Raw genomic sequence first — 18,662 nt, forward strand, 5'->3', positions numbered from 1 at the left:
TTGGCACACACTGAAACAAAAATGGTGAAACAGAAACACACTTTAGTGTAAGGTAAAGATGATATGAGTGCAAAATGCAGTTTTCAAATTATTATTTCATTTATTAAAGCTGCAGTATGTGACTTTTACATTAAAAATTTAGTGTTTTTTTGTCTTGACAGTACATTATGAGAGTTGTCCTTCAGCCACTTGCAGAAATGCATGGTTCCCAGTCAGAAACGACTAATCAGAGCTAGGAGGAGGATCTTAGTGCTGTCAATCAGGCTTGTGTATGCAAACCCTCTCCCTCGCTCTCTGCTGCACCATAGCACAGTCTGCTATGACTGCTCAGGCTAGTTAGCATAGCCACTGTTTAGAAAAACATGTACTCACTAAAAAGTAGACGTTTGGTACATAGGAACTTATAAAACTAACACACTATAAAGATTGTTTTCTGAAATTTTGACTTAACCTTCAGATAAATAAAGCACAGATAAATAAAGCTGTGCCCTGGCTGTGTCCCTAATAAAAGTTTTTTTTTGTTGTTTTTTTTTACTTCAACCCACATCAGCATAAAGAGAGATGGTTGAGGGGACGCCACAGGCAGTAACATAATTGCAGATCCAGGGAGGGACTGCAACAAAAACAACAGCAGCAGCAGCAGACAAACATATCCACTTCAATATGTGGAGACACAAGGATGACGATTTTTGTCATTTTGTTGCTGTAAGTGGTCATTAATTTATATCAGGAGCAGAGGAAATGTCGCGTTGTGCGTGCAAGAGAGCAGCCGATGGAAAACAGCGATTAGCATTACTAAGACAATAAACTGTGTCTGCATTCGCAACGCCCTCACTCTCAGATTCCCAAAAGTTTGCCAACATTCCCAAGTCCAACACAGCCTCTTAAGCTAGTTGTCAAAAATTCAGTTTTTGTTTCATCTCTGTGCTGTTGCTGACTTCATTTTGAAACGCCTTTTCAACTATCACCAGGGTCCGCAGCGCTGCAGTCCGTGTCACATAGCGGCGCTTGGTCAGTTCGTCAAAAGCCAGTTTCTTGTCGCATCTCTGAAGATAAATATTACTGATAAAAATGTCAGAGAATTTGACTTCAATCTCTGCTGCCCCTTTAACAGCACTTTTTTAAACTGAGACGTTAAAGACCAACTACCAATGCTCTGCAAATCCTAGAAACACTAACTAACAGGCTAATAAGCTTTCTGTAAATAAGACCCTGAAGAGGCTCGTTGTTCCTCAGGCAGTCTTCTGGTGCAATCCAAGCTGTCAGCCTGCTTCATATTCCACAGCTGCACTTTATGCTTCTAATTCATATTCAGATATATTTTACTCACCCATACCGCCTGTTCGGTTTTATTCCCACTTTATTTCTCCGTATATTGTCACAGTGAATGCAGCCTCTTCCAGTGCCGGTGGAAATGTTTGAAAGCCCCTTTTTTATGTAGCAGCTCTTCTCTCTAGACTCCCGTGTTTTTTCCTGTCAAAACAGGGCTGTAATGGATGCGTCTAGATGTACTCAGAGTCTTCCACTGTTTTGGCTTTTTATTCACTGATCTGAGGTTGTAATCTTCTTCACTGTTTAGAACGAGCCTGTCTCTCGGTGATTTAAGGTGTTCATTGCCTGCTTCTGCCGCTCACGCCTTGGGGATGCGGTCGGGGCGTCGCCGCGTGTTTCTGCACGCTGCAGCATCCGTGTGAAAGAAAACCGTAAATGTGGAAGAGGAAACGGATCAGGCTTGTTAGCTTGTGCATTCCCCAACAGCGGAGGGCAGTTGTGATGACTGAGGTAGATTTTGACTGATGGGGGCTACTTCTCATGATAATTTACTCCAGCTTTGGTGGAGGTTTAAAAAAAAAAAAAAGTTTGTGTAGCAAATGACATTGTATTTATTATTCAGGTCTGCATAAAGTCCTAAGAGTGAATCTATAGCATATACACAGTTGTGAAAAATGTAGGATACCACATTAAACATTAATTTCCTTTAAAATGAAAGATCTAATTGATTATGCTTGAAAAATAAAGTGGTGCATCTACAGGTAAACACCAAAAATGTACTTTTCGCTACTCCTTGGAATAAAACCTCAACAAAACGGGACCTTCTTTGCCTGGAATAACTTCAGTGAGATACTTCTAATAGTCACATTCCTCAAGAATCCGTGACAGTGGCCTGACCAGGCCTCCAAACCATGATGCTTACTGCTGCTTTGTAGCTGACATGAATTTCTTTTCTTGGAATACTGCATATTGTTTGAGAATAAAATCCTCTGCTCTGGTGTCCAAATAATTCAATTTTAGTCAAAATTACATTTTTCCCAGACATCCAGACCTGGAACTTTGTTTTCTCTGGTAAACTTCACTGTGGCCTTCATGTTTTTCTTAGAGCGCGCCCGACATGAAAGCTGATCTTCTGCAGTTTCTGAGGTTTATGCTGATTGTACAGGCCGTGTACGCCGTCACATCTACAGTAGCAAAAGTGTGCCGTGGGTCCTCTAATTACATCACAGGGTTTAAGATGCAGTTAAACCCTAAGATCTTGTGGTCGGCTCTTAGGATAATTGTGCTTGTTGTGAGTTGTTTTGAATGTCCTCCATTCTTCCATAGACAGTGAAAAGAGCGTTCACTCTCACTTCAACATTCAAGAGCACAACAAATGCATTTGTTATTGCATTTTGCAAAACCGTTGAACATTTCTTTAGCTTTCATTGTATATTTCTCAGCTTTGTTAGTATTGTTCAAATCGATATTAACTAATTACATGTTAAAATATGTGAGAAGAACTGACAGGTTGTTGTGGGGTGCCCCCGTTTTTCCACAAGTCTTTATATGCTCACTCCTCTCAATTTTCCTCGTGTTTCTCTCAGATTGGCACCGAGTGGGACGCTAAAGAGCGCATGTTCAGGAACATCGGCGGCCTGATGGGCCCCATGGACGAGACAGTGGCCATGCAGAAGTGGAACAAGGGGCCAAACGTCACGGTCACCGTGGTCTGGATCGACCCCACCAACGTCATCGCAGCCACCTACGACATCCTGATCGACGCGAGCGCAGAGTTCACCCACTATCGTCCGCCTCTCAACCAGCCGCTGCGACCCGGAGTCTGGAACGTCCGAATCCTACACAACTGGAGCCCCGTGGCCGAGATTCGTTTCCTTATCGTTCCGCTGGCCTATAACAAGCACCAGCCCATTAGACAAGGTGAGAGGCATTCATACTCCTTCTGCGTAATTAGAACATGACACCAAATAAAGTTTTTGTCATTTCATAGACACATCAAACTCATTAAGAAAACACTATTCTTGTTCAAAAGGGCATGCATGTTTCTGTGAATGTAGTGTAGTCTTGACCTTAAAGGAATAGTTACCCATTTTTAAGGTGGTTATTATTAACAGTAAGCATGGACTGTCTCGTGTAGCTAATTGGTAAAATTTTGCTGCTTATTTTTACTGAATCTCAGCCGACATGCAAACATGGATAACTGTAGCCAGTATCAACATTATAATACTCAACAATATCCTGCTTTCATACAATTTCCTCATTTGGTGCAGCATTGCTGCAGTATCCTGCTGAAACTAAGATAAGGTGTTGTAGTGTATTAGTAAAAACAACAGACGGCTTCTTTACATCCCATTGTTTTTTGCAACTTGAAATATTTCCAATCATCTCAATTTGTCTTTTTGTAAGAGTTAAAAGTGTGGGATGCAGGCGGGCAGTGCAGCAACAGGCAGGGGAGGGGGATGTCGTTTTTCTCTCCCTACTCATTAAGAGGATCAGTGTGGTGGAAAATGTTGGGGCTTTTAAAACAGAGACGTTTTAAAACTTTCGTACACCTTGAAGCCACAAACCACTTTGATCAGCAGTCGGTGTCTTCCTGAGAGTCGCTGCTCTCTGTGCGACCTCGGTCTAATGAACATAGATTAGATTTGGTCCCTCAGTTACCTCAAGCCAACTTCTTGTTAAAATGGAGCGAAGATCAAAAGTTGATTTCTGCCATTTTAAGACTTCGATCTCAAATGTTTCAGAGGTTCGTCCAAACGCGGTTTTATTGACGTTCACACAAACGCCATGATTACAAAAAAACAAAAACAAAAAAAAACAAACGTATTTTTTTTACAGTGAACAGTATGGTAGTCTGCAGATAATTTTTCTGTGTAAGACTTTATCTAAATTACAATGTTTTCAGTTTCCAAGAAATTGTTTCGTTACTACTGTGAAATTAAAACAACTAAGATATTGTAGGGACATCGTTTTGATACTTTTCCACAGTTTTTTTTTTCCTTTCCTTAGATAATCCCTCCAAGTAACATAATCATGTTTTGTCATATTTGACTCAAACAGGCCCAGACACACAAGATCTTTTATATGAAATGCATAGATTGTAATGCAACAAGGGAGTGATAAAATTCTATTTAATCATCTCTTCAGGTAAGATACTGACTGTTCATAACCTCTTCACAGAACCCCACTTTTAAAAGTCCATCTTAATTCTAAATTTTAATTGTTTTAATGAAGAACACATTTTTCAATCCTTAAATCTTTCTTTTAATCTGAATATTAATTAGTAAAACAATTTGAGTCATAATATGGACATTAATCATGGGCTGAAAGTGAAACTTACTTAATTAAAATATTATTTTTTTTACTTATTACTGACCTATGCAGACTTTCACATTATCCTCTGCTCACATCTAAATCTCTTATACCTGGAGTCAGTGTTTGAACTCCAACTTTATGTCATTCCACTGTAAGGCAGTCGCTGAAGTTGTCTTGTGTTTCTAAATTTTTTTCTCGCTGACACTGACATAGTGTCAGATGCTATATCGAGCGGCACGAATGCTACATTGACCATGAAGTAATGTTTGCTGATTTAGGTGTCCCAAAAGGTCCAAGCACACACAGACGCACACACACGCACACACACGCACACACACACGCACACACACACACACACACACACACACACACACACACGCACACACACGCACACACACACACACGCTTGTTTTGCTATCTTTGTGGGGACTTTCCATTGACTTCCATTCATTGCTACAGCCTAAACCTTACCTTTACCCTTTTCCTAACCCTAACCATCACATACCTAACCCTAACCCTATCCAAAACTCAGTTCATACCTTAGCCCTAAATCTGACCCCTGACCCAAAAACAGGGTTTCCCCTTGTGGGGACCAGGCTCCGGTCCCCCCCACGAGGAGCGATTGGTCCCCATAACGTAGTATATGTCAGGAAAATCATCCCCACAAGGTATTACAAACAAACGCACACACACACACACACACGCTTTCAGCCTTGTATCTGCAGTGATGCCCTTTCTAATCAAGCCTCGGGCCTCTACAGACCCTGGTTATTTGTCATCAAGTCACCCCTAATAACCCAGCGAGCAGCTCATACATACTAAACAGAGTGTTAAACAACAGCGCACTTAGCCCTCTAAAAACAATGACACAATTAAATCAATCAGTCAGCATGGGTAAGAAACAAGGCTGCAGTGTTCCAGTCCATAAGCCACCGGTTTCCTCTGAAAGTCACATGAGAGCTGAGATGCCGCCGACTTCGGCGTAATCAGTTCCTCAGTTCAGGCAGATTATTAAACCAAGAAAGCTCGGTTCAAATAATCTGCCTGAGCTACTTTAATGATGCGGAGAAACATCACATAAAGTTGCATCTGTCGCCTCACGCGAGTCTCTCATGAGACGACGCATGACTGATATGTGTTTTTGTGTCACATGCTAGTCACAAGTAAATGGTCGTGCCGACAGTGGTCCGAGTAAGTTATGTTTCCGCTCGTGGAGGTGCGTCTGTGTCCCGCCGCTGCTCTGCCTACAACCGAAACGTTTTCACCGAACGTGCGCGCTCTGAGCTGTAGGAAGCTGTCGTGATAATGTCAGGCTGCAGTTGAAATTGGGGGCGCAACGATAAATCAGCCTAGATTTTTATTTTTTTTTTTACATCAACAGAAGCTGAAGTAGAAATCAAACTATGAAGGTATTTGAAACCAATAATCCGTTATACTAAGGCTTACTTGTTCCAGGCTGCGTTTCTTTCGGAGAAGTTTTAAAAACACTTAAAAATTGTAAGAAAGGGAAAATGTCTGACGTTGGATATTTTCATGTTTTATTCCAAAAAACATGGAACAAAAAGAATGTTGCTTTAGGGACAATTACCAGTTTTTTTTTTTTGTTTTTTTTTTTAAGTGAACCTGGTATCAAAAACGGTCTCAAATATAAGTAGCTATATGGACAGTTTAGTTGGCCATCAATAAATCTCCATTGCCATCCTAAGAGTGTCAAACAATATTAGTTTGCTCCAGCTGGTGTGTGGTTGACATATGGAGTTATGGTTTTAGTATTTCACTCTCACTAAATAAAAAAAATAATAAAAATGGTCACAACAATTACTCTACGTACGCAGAAGGATGTACTGCACCACAGTTTGTTTATGTTTGTTAAAAACTGCGCTATGAGATGGAATAACTGCATCCCAGCATGTGCTTTGGTTTTAGCGTTTCATTTTGCTGCTTATAATTTACCGCTGTGTCTGGCACCATGTTCCCTTCCTACATGCAGTGCTGGTAAAACTTTATGATGTGGCAACAGCGCACACACACACACACACACACGCGCGTGCGCACACACACACATTTTACACAGATGCAGAAACAGTCTTTCAAGGTGCAGGGCTTTATAACACACAGCGGTAACACAAAGCGAACCGTCTGATGTGCTGACTGCACCTCGGGTTTGACTGCATCATTCTGTCACAAGTGTGTGAAAAACGCTGATGTCTGCAAACATCTGGGTGTGAGGGGAGGAGTGTTTTTTTTTTTTTTTTCTTTTTTCCCCTTCCTCCATAGCCATGCTTATAAGGGATGGCTGGCATCCCAGTTCGGAGACCAGTGAGGAATTTAAAGCTTCACTGGAGCCCAGGGTGGAGTGGGTGCTTTAAAAGAGAAGCTGTGTTTGTGATTTCATAGCCTCCCTTCCACGGCTTCATCGTCACAGGAAACAGGAATGAGGGCATGTCTTGGATCTTTCTGTTTACATAAATCTGGCACTGCAACAATGTGGCACACCACATCAAAGGCACACTCGGGAGATCGAATTGCAGATTTACATTCAAGCAAATTAGGAACCAGTTTGTACCTAATTCCCAGGTCTCACCACTGCTCACCGCTGTACAAAGCATTTTGTGTTTTGAAAAGTTTCGGTTCTGACTTCTTGAACAGCTAGTGCTCTGGTTCCTGTTGTAAACAAGTAGAGAAATTGGGCCTTTCTGGCTCAGCGGTAGACTTTGTGTGGTAGTGGAGTTTTTCTTCTTTCTTAAGTCTTGAGCGTTTTCACAGTGAAACTGGGCTCTGAAAATTCACACACCCTTCATTATTCTCTTCCACTTTTCACTTGTCAAAGATTTAGAGCGACTGCTCCATTTGCGCCGAACCTTCAAATGTAGACCGGGCCAGAAGATGGAATAACTGAATTTTTGATTTTAACATTCCAATCCGATTCGCCTGAGTCAAATGTGATTGTTTAGGTCAGGGGTGGCCAAGTCCAGTCCTCGAGAGCCACCATCCTGCAAGTTTTAGAAGTATCCTTACTCCAACAGACCAGGATCAGCTCTACAGAGGCCTGATAACGAGCCAGTCATTTGATTCAGGTGTGTTGAAGCAGGGATGCATCTGAAACTTGCAGGATGGCGGCTCTCGAGGACTGGACTTGGCCACCCCTGGTTTAGGTGGTGCAGTCACAAGATGTCTGCATGGGAACCGCTCATCAGTGTGCCTTTGGAGTCATTCAACACCAGCCTTCAGCTCTGGCCTGCAGTCAAGCCACTGAACTCCTAAATAATGTTGTAATGGAAACGAACGGTAGCTTCACGGTGCGTTCAAGCACTGTTGGTACATTACATGCTCAGAGTTGAAATAACCTTAAAATGCTTTATTGTTAATAAATCCAACCAAGTTGATGAATAACTAACATCCATGACCTAGTTCAAGTGTTGGTATTGTATACTAATTGTATTAAATGACAAAGGCTTAATTTTTAAAAAAAAAATAAAATAAATAGTTTTTTTATTAGTACAGTCTTTGTCATTACTCAGGGATGCAAATATGTGGTAACTATGAAGCAACAGCTTCTTGAATTATTAGTTTTTAAACTCTTAGTGAGTTAACTCTGACTCGAAGAGGCGCACACAGTCTACGTCACCATGTCAGCAAGTTTTACGACATGCTTATGAAGAAATGTATATTTACATGAAGGATTGCAGGAGATTCAAATTTCAGACTTCTTTACGGATTCCTGACCGTCCAGCAGGTAAACACTGACCTGGCTATGTTTACTAGGAAAACAAAAACAGTAATTTTTGCTTATACTTTGCCCTGATCCATCCCAAAGCACCTTGAAATATGCTTCACGGCGTGTGTAGACTCGGAGCATGTTGAGATTTTTGGATAACAATTTAGGTCTTCGATGGTGAAGCACCTGGGAAAATGGCTGGTTTAGAACAGGATGGTTAGACTTGGATCAGCTAAGAAGACTAAATTATACAACGATAAACCTCGTTAGAAACAGGCACGTATTTTATTTATGAACTGTTGAGGAAGACCTTTGAGAAACGGGGTAGTTATTTTTGGAGGCATTTCAGCAAAGATTATCCAGAGTGTGATTGGATGCGAATGCACCACCAAGTTAAAGCGTGTCAGTGAAAGGCAAAGAGAGGAGCAGCTAGTGGAGGAACAAATCTCAACGCTGGAGCGTGGCCCGATACAACGGCTGTGTGTCTCCACGTGTTTCAGCGTGTTGTTGTGTTTTCGCGATGCCTTTGAAATGCCTTGTTGCTGAAATGTGCCGTACAAATACAATTTGATTCGATTGATTCTTTTTCCTCTCACCTCATCAGGACGTTTGATTTCATCACAGATATTCTCCGGCTTTAGGTTTTCAGTTTTGGAGCTCCTTAGTCATGAGTGTCTAGAACGTTCACATTTAGAATACAGTCACGTTATGCTGCGATGCTTAATATGCTGTAAAAACACAAAATCTTAACTCTTGGAGACATTTTTCCCATACATTAAAGACGTCTTGTTCCACTGGCAGATTGTTTCACTGATAACTGGTACTTTTTCATCAATGTTTAGGAAGTTTTGACCTCAAACAAGCTCTTACATCTTGCTGAAAAGTTGCTTGTAAGTTGGTTTTGCCTTATTGCTGACAAACTAGACCAAAAATACCTGGAAAAATGTCTTTGTTTTTGCAATGTGATCGTGGTCATTAAACAGCGCTGCTCTCATCACTTGCTCCACAATGCCAGCCAAACTCAGGAGGGGAACCTGAACGCAGCTCGTGGAGCACTCTGTTCCCCATTCACTAATTTAATCACCAGCTCAAACAGAATATGGGGTCAAACTCCACACTGCGGTTAAATGTGTCTTTTTTTTTTTTTACCATGTTATTTTTTGCTTTAACTAATTAATTAAAATTATTAGGTTAAAAGTTCCAGCCCTTAATCTTAGATTTAAAAAAAAAAAAAAAAAAAAAAAAGCTGCTTTCTTTGCTGCTCATCTCCTTGACTCTGTCATTTCCTCCCCGTGCCCAGAGGACACGCTGAGGCTCCACAACGGCCCAGCGAAGAACAGCTACATGGAGCAGAGCTTCCACGGCCTGAACCCGGTGCTCAACATCCCCGTCAGCCTGGCCTACGTGGAGCGAGCCAAGAGGAACGCGGCCCTCACTGGGCCGGAGCTCGAGGGCTGGGTGGACGGCCTGGTGGGAGAGCTGTGGGAAGCCGCCGACATCTGCGCCGTTGGCCTCACCGCCTGCCCCGTCATGCAGCCCTGTGCCAAGAGCCCTTGGAGTTCCATGAGCCCGGATCCCAAATCCCAACTGGGAGCGCCGCACCCTGACGGCCGCATAAGGTAGCAGCAAGGCCTCCAGCTGGACGGGAGGCCGTGACACTGTTTGGTTTTTTTTATTTATTCGAGAGGCTTATTGCAGAAGAGGGGGGTTGGGGGGGCTGAAGGAAGGGAGGAAGAGGAGAATCTCTTCCTCTGCACCTCTGAGCAGAAGCAAATGAAAAAAGGTGGGGTCCTTCAGCGTGCTGTGGGTAAGGCTGTCTTAAAAGCGAGGGGGAAGCATTTCTCTGAACCTCCCACAGAGTTTATTCCTTGAGGGGATTTTGCTGGCTTTGCTATTTCACTTTTCTCAGTGTATTTATTTTTTTTTTTCTTTTCATGGCTGAGTTTTACTGTGATAAAACGTTGCAATTTTGGAGCTTTTTACTGTGCGGCCCAATGAATTGCGACGCCCTGCTTTTTGGGGCTGTGTGGCCATGCGAGTCTGAACTGTCGACACTGCTGCAACGAAGCCTTAGCGGGAAGAGATTCACCGGGAGGTAGCCGAGCACTGACACAAACCTGGCTCCCAAAGCCTCATCAACAGAAACACTTCGACAGCAACTGACCGATAAGCGCCCCTAAACAGATTAGTAACAGATTTTATTTTCATTTTATTTATTAGATAAACACACCAGCCCTTATATCTATCTATAGGCACCCCTGGTAAGGATACGTAAGAAGCCTTAAAAAAAAAAAAAAGCTAGCACTGCACTGTACTCCTGATGAAATTTTTTTCCAATTTAAGCTTTGCTTTTCATGCAACCTTTTTTTGTCACACTTCCAGCTGTTTTAAGCTTTTTTTAAATTATTATTTATTTATCACTCCATCTGTAGATATGAGGGTCGTCATGATGGTAAAGTTTCAACTCAACATTTAATATCAATTTTTGATTATTTCTCCAAAAGCAAAGGATTCCTTAGTAATACAGATTGCTCCGTGGCAATATTTTTCATTGTATTACAGCACAGTTGATACATAATTAGTAATTCAGAAAGAAACTATTATTTAAGTTTCTTTTTGTTTAGCAAAAACTGAACTAGAACTAGAAATGCACAAGTGTTTAAGGAAGAATTCAGACTTCATCCCTACAATCAATTGGAAGAAAAATGTTTCTAACATTGTAATCTAGGGTCTGAATGGGTTTTTGTTTCTTTTTTTTTTGCTCTTTCACCATTTCGTACCGAAATCTGAGATTTAACTGAGAGCTTTTCTGATCTGCAAAATTAGCAGATTTTTAAACTTCCAGCAGCAGCAGCTCATTGTTTCAACCTGGATAGTTCAGGTGAACCTCAGCAGGAAGGGGGGGGACTGAGGAGTGTCTGCATTTCCACAGCGCTGCTGCTGCTGTTGCTGCTGCTGCTGCTGTTGCTGCTGCTGCTGCTGTTGCTGCGCGAAGTCGTGTGATAACTTCAGGATGTGAAAGTTGCTCACTTGGTATCTCTTGTGACGCAAATAGCACCTAAATTCCCTTTTTTTATGTTGATCATATTTAAATATTGTTTATTTAAGACATGGACAGCCTTAGGCAAGAAACACATCTGCCTTACCTGGTTTGCATTTTGAACAGTCAGGCCAGAAATGAGTCTTTCTAACATCCCATTTACGACGATAAATTTCCAGACTTTGTGATCAATTTTAAAAAGAAGTAATAACTTATTCAGTTTCACTAATTTCACAGGGATTTAATTTCTAAATCTGTATTTCTTTTTCTTTTTTTTTTTTTTACCAGGGGTGCCGATTAATGTGTGAGGCGCTGTAAAATCACACATTTCTGCAGTTGAGTGCCTGATTAGGTTTCAGAGCAGCTGTGGCTGGTTTGGTTTTGTTGGGATAAAAATGCCTTCTTTTTTTAAAAAAATAATTAGTTAATTGGAAAAAGAAATATTACACACACACACACGCACACACACACACACACACACACACACACACACACACAAACTGCTTGTAGACATTTGTAGTTGCATTACTCTGTTTTGAGATTTAACATTTACATAGATATTAGACTTTTTTTTTTTTTTTTTTAAAAAAAAGCCAGGGTTTCTGACAGGCAGAAGAGAAGGAAATAATAGTTTCTTCTTTTCTTAATTCAATCTGCCTCAAACTTGAAACAAAATTACCTTAAGCTAACCTTAAAAGTCTTGTGCTTGTTGAGTTTATTCCAGTCATTTCGCAACACCTAATGTTGTACATAATTATTCAAGAATCTTCAAAATTGTATGCGTGAGGAAGAGGTATTGTTATTTATTTCTAAGTTTATATTAATACTGATATTTTTAGTCAGTGACTAAATAACTGCAACGCTGCCTTGGCAGCATGATGAGTATTTTTTTGTAATGGAAGCCGCCTTTATTTACAAAGGCCATCACCCCGAACTTAATATTGTACGCTTTTATGGCCCGCACTTGTGTGTCAGTCTGTGTTGTCCTGTCTGAATAAGACCTTCTCGTCCCGGTTTCTTTCATGGCTGCTTTCAGTGAAGGGATAAACGGTGCCTGAACTTTTTCAAATGTTGTCATGTTACAAGCACAAACTTGTCTACATCGTACTATTATTACGTTAGCCCAACACTTTGCAGTGTTCAGTTACGAAGTGAAAGGAAATAAGATGCTTGATTTTGTTTTGTGTTATGTCTGAGATTGAAGTATTTGCCTATTTTTTTTTTTTTTTTTTGAACATATAGCTCAAACTGACTCAGGCCACATGGCTCTGCATATTACAGTCTGTGACAAATAATGCGCCATGTATCCACATACTTGCTTTAATGTGATTCCCAACAGATATCGGCTTGTGTTTTTTTTAGTAACTTTGCATTCTAGTACGCGATTTAAAAGTAGTTCAACCTATATATCTGTCCACACATATGGACCTCCTGGCACCATGTTTAATTTTTAACAGGAAGTTGTGTTTTTTGGTTGTTTTTTTTTAAACATTCTGATTGGCTGGTATAGGTTTTAGCTTTGCGTTACGCTGCCCCCTATAGGTTTGGCACTTTTAAAGCAGCATTCAGTGGCGTATCTGTGCAGGTTCACATGAATGAAAACTTTTCTGAAATCGTTCCTGCGTGCACAAGACCTCAGATTGAATGTGGAGCATCTGAGTTATTCTACAGATTCTCAAATGAACTTTGACTGGGCCATTTTAACACAAGAATAAGCTTCGATTGGAGCCGACCCATTGTAGCTCTGGCTATATGCTTAGTCGTTGTCCTGCTGAAGGGTGAGCATCCGCCTTACTTTTTAAGTGTCTCGCTTCCACAATTTAGCATCTTTTGATCAAATCTTACAAAGTTATTTGTATGTAGTGAAGAAAAGCACTCTCCCAATGTGTTGGCCAAAAAATTTACTTTGGTTTCATACCAACCAGAGCTCCTTTCTCCACACGTCTGCAACGTTCCCTACATGACACAAATGCCACGAGCTTTCTCCTTTTCGCTGGTCCAGACTTGTTTCCACTTCACAGTTTTTCGTGTCTTTGTGTTGCGTTAAATGTTAATTTAATACATTATAGTTTGTGGTTGTAATGTGACAAACTTCGGGGGGGGAGGGGGGAGATGAATTCTTGCAGAGCACTGCATCTATAGGAAAAACAGAAACTGTCCTCATGAGCAAACACTCTGGACAACGCGTGGACTCGAAGGAGAAACTCTGTGTTTTGATGTTGTTTCCGAATGACGGTGAGTGGTTATAGTTTTCATGCTGTGACAAAAAAAAAGTACAATTTCAAGTGAATATTATATTATATCTTGAGTGCAAAAAAAAAAAAAAAAAAAAAAGAAATTTTTTAAACTTGTTTTACGGCACCTTGTCAGCTCTGCTCACGTTTAAAGTTACCTTTTCTCTCATCAAGACAATCTCCGGGACACTTGTATCAACTCGATCACGCTCGGGACGGCAACTGATCCCGAACAAAGGAGTTCAGTCACATATTTGCTTTACCTTGAAAAACAGTTTCATCTGAAGCCAATTAGGTCTTCAATCTGTGATTGTCAGCATTGTTTAGTCGTCGCACAAGCTAAATGAGTGGTTTTGCACAAGGCTAATGAAGAGACATTACTGTTCATTAACGTCAAGTTCACCTTGCCTCTCCGTCAGACGGGGAGGATTATAACTGCTGTCTCTCTCTCCGTTCGAATCGACTGGTTCTGGTGTGAAACGTCCTCATTCCCGACCGCCGCGCTCCGAACAGCCGCGTCACACACGGTACTCATTACGCTGTAAGCTCATTGACAGGTTTGGATAAAATTAATTCAGTGTAACTTAATGTGAAAAGTCATATTTTGTAACAAAAATGATTAACAAATGAAGATGTACTGTATATAGGTATTTTGTATTGAAATGTTGTTTCAAAAGAACACCATTAGTGTAAATACAGGAGTGGCGAATTGACACTGAAGTGTGAAGAGTTTTTCTTTATTTGTTTTTTTATTTTATTTTTTCCCCCAAAGTGTTGCTAACTGGACAAAAAGAGTGAATTCAGTGTTTTATCGATTAAAAGACATGAGATGTTTGGGTACTTCGAACTGCTGAGTAAAGGTGACCTTTTCCTATACGTGTCCCAGAGAATCCAGATTGTTGTTGTTCTTGCTAGAATGTATTGTTGAGCATCTGTTGCACAAATATCTCTGACTCATCATGTCCCCCGTGTTGTTTTATTCAGAGAGGCTCAGTGTGCCTTAGCTGATTTTTAGAACCCTCTCTGTCCATTTACAGAAATATTTGTGTTATGTTTTTTTCCTCTTCTTTTCTTTTTGACCTTATGTGAAGAAAGCCATGAGTTTATCAAGTGATCTATCAGTAACTCTGACACCAAATTGATGTCTGCTGTTGTATATATCATCAGGCCTTCTCTTGCTGTGATCGGCTTTTCTTTCCTTTTTTTTTTTTCTTTTCTCGTTCTTCCCTTTTGGGGATTTGTTTGATCAAACTGGCTTGTTTTACTTTTCTCTGACTGCTTTTTGGAAATAAAATTCTGTAAAACAGCAGCTCATGTGGATGTGTGATGGTCTACGGCACCGAACCTCTAATGAGCAGCGATTTACCAAGAACGGTTCTTGCTCCAGCCTCTCTCTCTGGGTTGCCTCCTCCAATCTGTGGACCTGTAGGTTAATTGTTTCCTGTTATGGGTCTGCAGGGTTAGCAAATAGTGTTTTTTATTTGCTAAATGCCAGGATCATAAAAGATTATTTTGGTGATCCTAACTGACCTACAATGCAGTAAATATGTGATTTGAACTGGATGTATTATTAAAAAAGGACGGATTTATAGTGTTTCACTTCTTCCACATTTTGTTATGTTAAAACTTTGTTCCCAATTGCATCAAATTAATTGCTGTTCTCTAAATTATACACACAAATATCCCATTATGGCAATCTGGAAAAACGGTTTTGAGGGCTTTTTTTGTTTGTTTGTTTGTTTGTTTGTTTGCAATTTTATTGAAAATAAAAAAACAAGAAGTCACAGTTATGTGAGCATTCAAACCCTTTGCCTTTTTTTCCCCCTTGTTCCACTTTTGAAACAAGCTTAGCTAATAGTAAATACATATATTAATATTTGGGGCAAATACTTCACACATAATCAAATAAAAGGAAATATTTTTATTTATTTCATATTGAAAAATCATACACTTTCATTTATTAGATAGTTTTAAAGTTACTCAATTTTAGTGACAACCAAAAGCACAGTTGTTCAGACCAAAATTGGGCTATTTCAGAAAACCTTAAACCTGACATCTTATTAAAATACAGCAAAACACAGATGGACCAGACACAGCTTGAATTAAATGCTTTTTTTTTTTTAAGCAGAATCACTTCACTGATTACAAGCTGTGATGAAGCGCGTTGCTAAGACTGTTTTCTTTATATTGATAAAATTGTGTTTCTAGCCTTCACAGAGAGAGTCACTTTTATTCTCTTGTCATAAATCTAACCCTCACATTAACATCCAGCAGCTCAAGCGGTTTGGCCACTTTCTTTTATCTTGCAGGTCATGTAATCCTGTGACAGCAGTGGCTTCAGAGGGCATCTCACGCATTGAGTCGCTGCAGTTAATCCAGATTGCAGGCCTTCCCGTCTTCGCTACATGCTGCGGCAGTCTGGTCAGAGAGTGTTTATTACGAACGGTACCATTCAGGATTTTTATATACACTGAAGAATAAAGATTCCCCCGTCCTAATCCTCACAGCGGTGGCCAGGAACGCTGCTCCGGTTTCCAAATAGAGGCTCGTGCAGCACGAGCCGCAGGACGGAGGTTCACGGGAACCATAGCGGGTTTTGCTTTCTTGCTCTTAAGCAGCAGCTTCTTATTGGTTCAGAACCTCTTAGGTTTTCTGAGGCTGCAGTTTCAGAGTGTCGAGAAAGAGCTGCTGGATGTCACCGAGGCTAACTGTACGTTTTGGTTGATCCACTTTCCTCTATGTAGAGGACAGAATGTGTCTGTAGAAAAAAAAACAAAAAAAAAACATAAAAGGGATTTGCTGTCAAATAAATCCAAGCAGAACGATTTGTTGCAACACGCATGTTGCAAATCACCACTTCCAGCACATTTATTTGCACTTTAAAAAGCATGAATTGCTCCAGTAAAATATTCTCAGTGAATTCTCACAAGCACCACGGTTTTACTACGTTTTACTACATGCAATTAGTGAGGGTAGGTTCCTTCTTACAAGCAAAGAGTCTCGCCAAACAATTCATTTAGTGTCATAACCTCAGCTGTCTGAGGAAGAACAGACAGCTAATGTATATTTAAAAGTAAAACATATTTAATACTCCATTTTGCAACATCACTGAGATTCATTCAGGTTCCTGTGTAGTGAAGAAGATCCGCACTACAGAGGCAAGCGTGTGTTATTCTTCTGTTGTTCACAGAACAGGCTGGGCGACAGATCTATGTCCTCCATAACACACACAGAATGACTGCAGGTTTGTTTTTTCTTGTAAAGATAGCTTGAAACATTAGCTGATAACACTTTTGTCTGTGCTTAAAATTAAAAGCTGAATCTCGTTTAAAGTCGGCTGCTCTCTCATGCTGCTCACTGCAGAAACATAGTAGGGAAATATTGGGAATGTCTTAGAAATATTATAGTGTTTGTATTATAGTTCTTGAAAAAGGAATATGAATTGGTATCAGCAGTGTAAAAATTGTGTTCTTCTAGTACATTTCTAACTTCCAAAATGATAAATTTACTCAACTTACAATATTTAACAACCATAAGATGTTTTTTTTGTTTGTTTTTTTAAAAAGACAAATAAAAGCCCCAGGAAACCGAAGGATATAAGAAAGTCCTTTCAGCTAATATATGCAGACACCATAAAACAGCAGTCAGGAAATATGGTGACCTGAAGCTGTTAATGTTTAAAAATGGCACCAAGACACAGCACAGGTTTTGTTTTTTTGTTTTTCTTTTTTTTTCAGTGAAGGCGTCAGGTCCATTAAAAAGTGTTACATAAATGATGTGTACAAGGAGTTCCATTTGTCTGATGAAGAGGATTTTAAATCACTCCAGAAAGCGACAAAGTGAACCCCGTCGCTCCCCCCCCCCGTCCTCACTGCTGCCTTGGACGTGATATTTGAGAATGACACCTCTTCCGTCGGCTTGGGCACATTTTTAAGCTCCTCTAATCTTAGAATAACTACATCTGACATCTGACAGTTTCCCTTAACCCTGTGGTTGGGTTCATAAAACTGCCATCCAGATCTGTCAACAATGTTCAGCTGGAAAGTGTGATTAGTGAAGGATGACAAGTCGACTTCAATGAAGGGGCCTTTTGGTAAATAATTTGACCCCACCCTGGATATTTGTCACCTAAACCAGTGTTTTTCAACCTTTTTTGAGCCAAGGTACATTGTTTTAATTGAAAAAATCACGAAGCGCACCACCAACCAAAAATGTAAACAAAGATACTCTGTAGCCGCCTATATTACATATATAGTCATTCTTATCAAAGTGTCTTGAATAGGAATCAAATAAAAACAAAAATTTATATTTTATCATATTTTACATTTCTTATTTCAAATTGCACTTAACATGTCCACCTCAAAAATACATCTGAACAGTGCCACAACACTGTCGTGTGTGATGCATGAATGTTACTACATTCATTAATTCTCTTGTTTTAATGTAAAATGCTCTGTACTTACTGCCATCTAGTGGTAATAAAATTACATGATTACGCCGCTAGTCACTACCACAGCAAAGACACTCAAAAATGGCATTATTTGCAGATAATTAATTCATTTTCAAAGAACCTTTTAAGACCAATTACCGTATTTTCCGGACTATGAGCGCACCATACTATAAACCGTACCTTCAAATTTTTTACCCCCCTGAAAACTTACATCTATCAGCCGCACCGGGCTACAGGCCGCTGGTATCTCTGCCGCTCTCGGTTTCCCATAAGGACCCAGCAGAGGGCAGCAGAGGGCTGCATCCTAATAACTGCTGCATATATTAAGGACACAGTTCTCCGTCTCCAAATCCGGTTTTGTTCACGCCGAGTTTACGTGCAGCGGCTTTATTTCCCTCCTGTACTGCCAGATCGATACTCCTCAACTTAGAAGCTGCATCATGTGAGTTTGAAAACATTTCTGTCGGAGCTCCCTCCATCAAACTTGCTTCAAAGGCTCCTGTCGTTTAAGATATCAGACTTTTGCCTCAGACAGATGACTTCTCATAGCTGTTCTGATAGCTGTATGTGTCTCGGGCCACACACAGTATGCACAAAAAAAAAAAAAAAAAAAAAAAAAAAAAAAAAAAAAAA

General features: G+C 40.3%; 1 protein-coding gene across 1 annotated transcript in view; it reads left to right on the plus strand.

Moving 5' to 3' along the window:
• The window catches only part of xylt1 (xylosyltransferase I), a 113,530-nt gene extending 102,754 nt beyond the window's left edge, over positions 1-10,776 (plus strand). The window contains exons 10-11 of the mRNA XM_015026335.1: positions 2,859-3,192; positions 9,606-10,776. Of these exons, the coding sequence (XP_014881821.1) occupies positions 2,859-3,192; positions 9,606-9,928 (657 nt within the window). The 3' untranslated portion in view covers positions 9,929-10,776. The remainder of the gene's footprint in view (positions 1-2,858; positions 3,193-9,605) is intronic.
• Positions 10,777-18,662: the final 7,886 nt, after the last annotated feature.

This window comes from Poecilia latipinna, unplaced genomic scaffold (genome assembly GCF_001443285.1).
Source record: "Poecilia latipinna isolate Pla-1442-1.1 unplaced genomic scaffold, P_latipinna-1.0 Scaffold98, whole genome shotgun sequence".
NCBI lineage: Eukaryota > Metazoa > Chordata > Actinopteri > Cyprinodontiformes > Poeciliidae > Poecilia > Poecilia latipinna.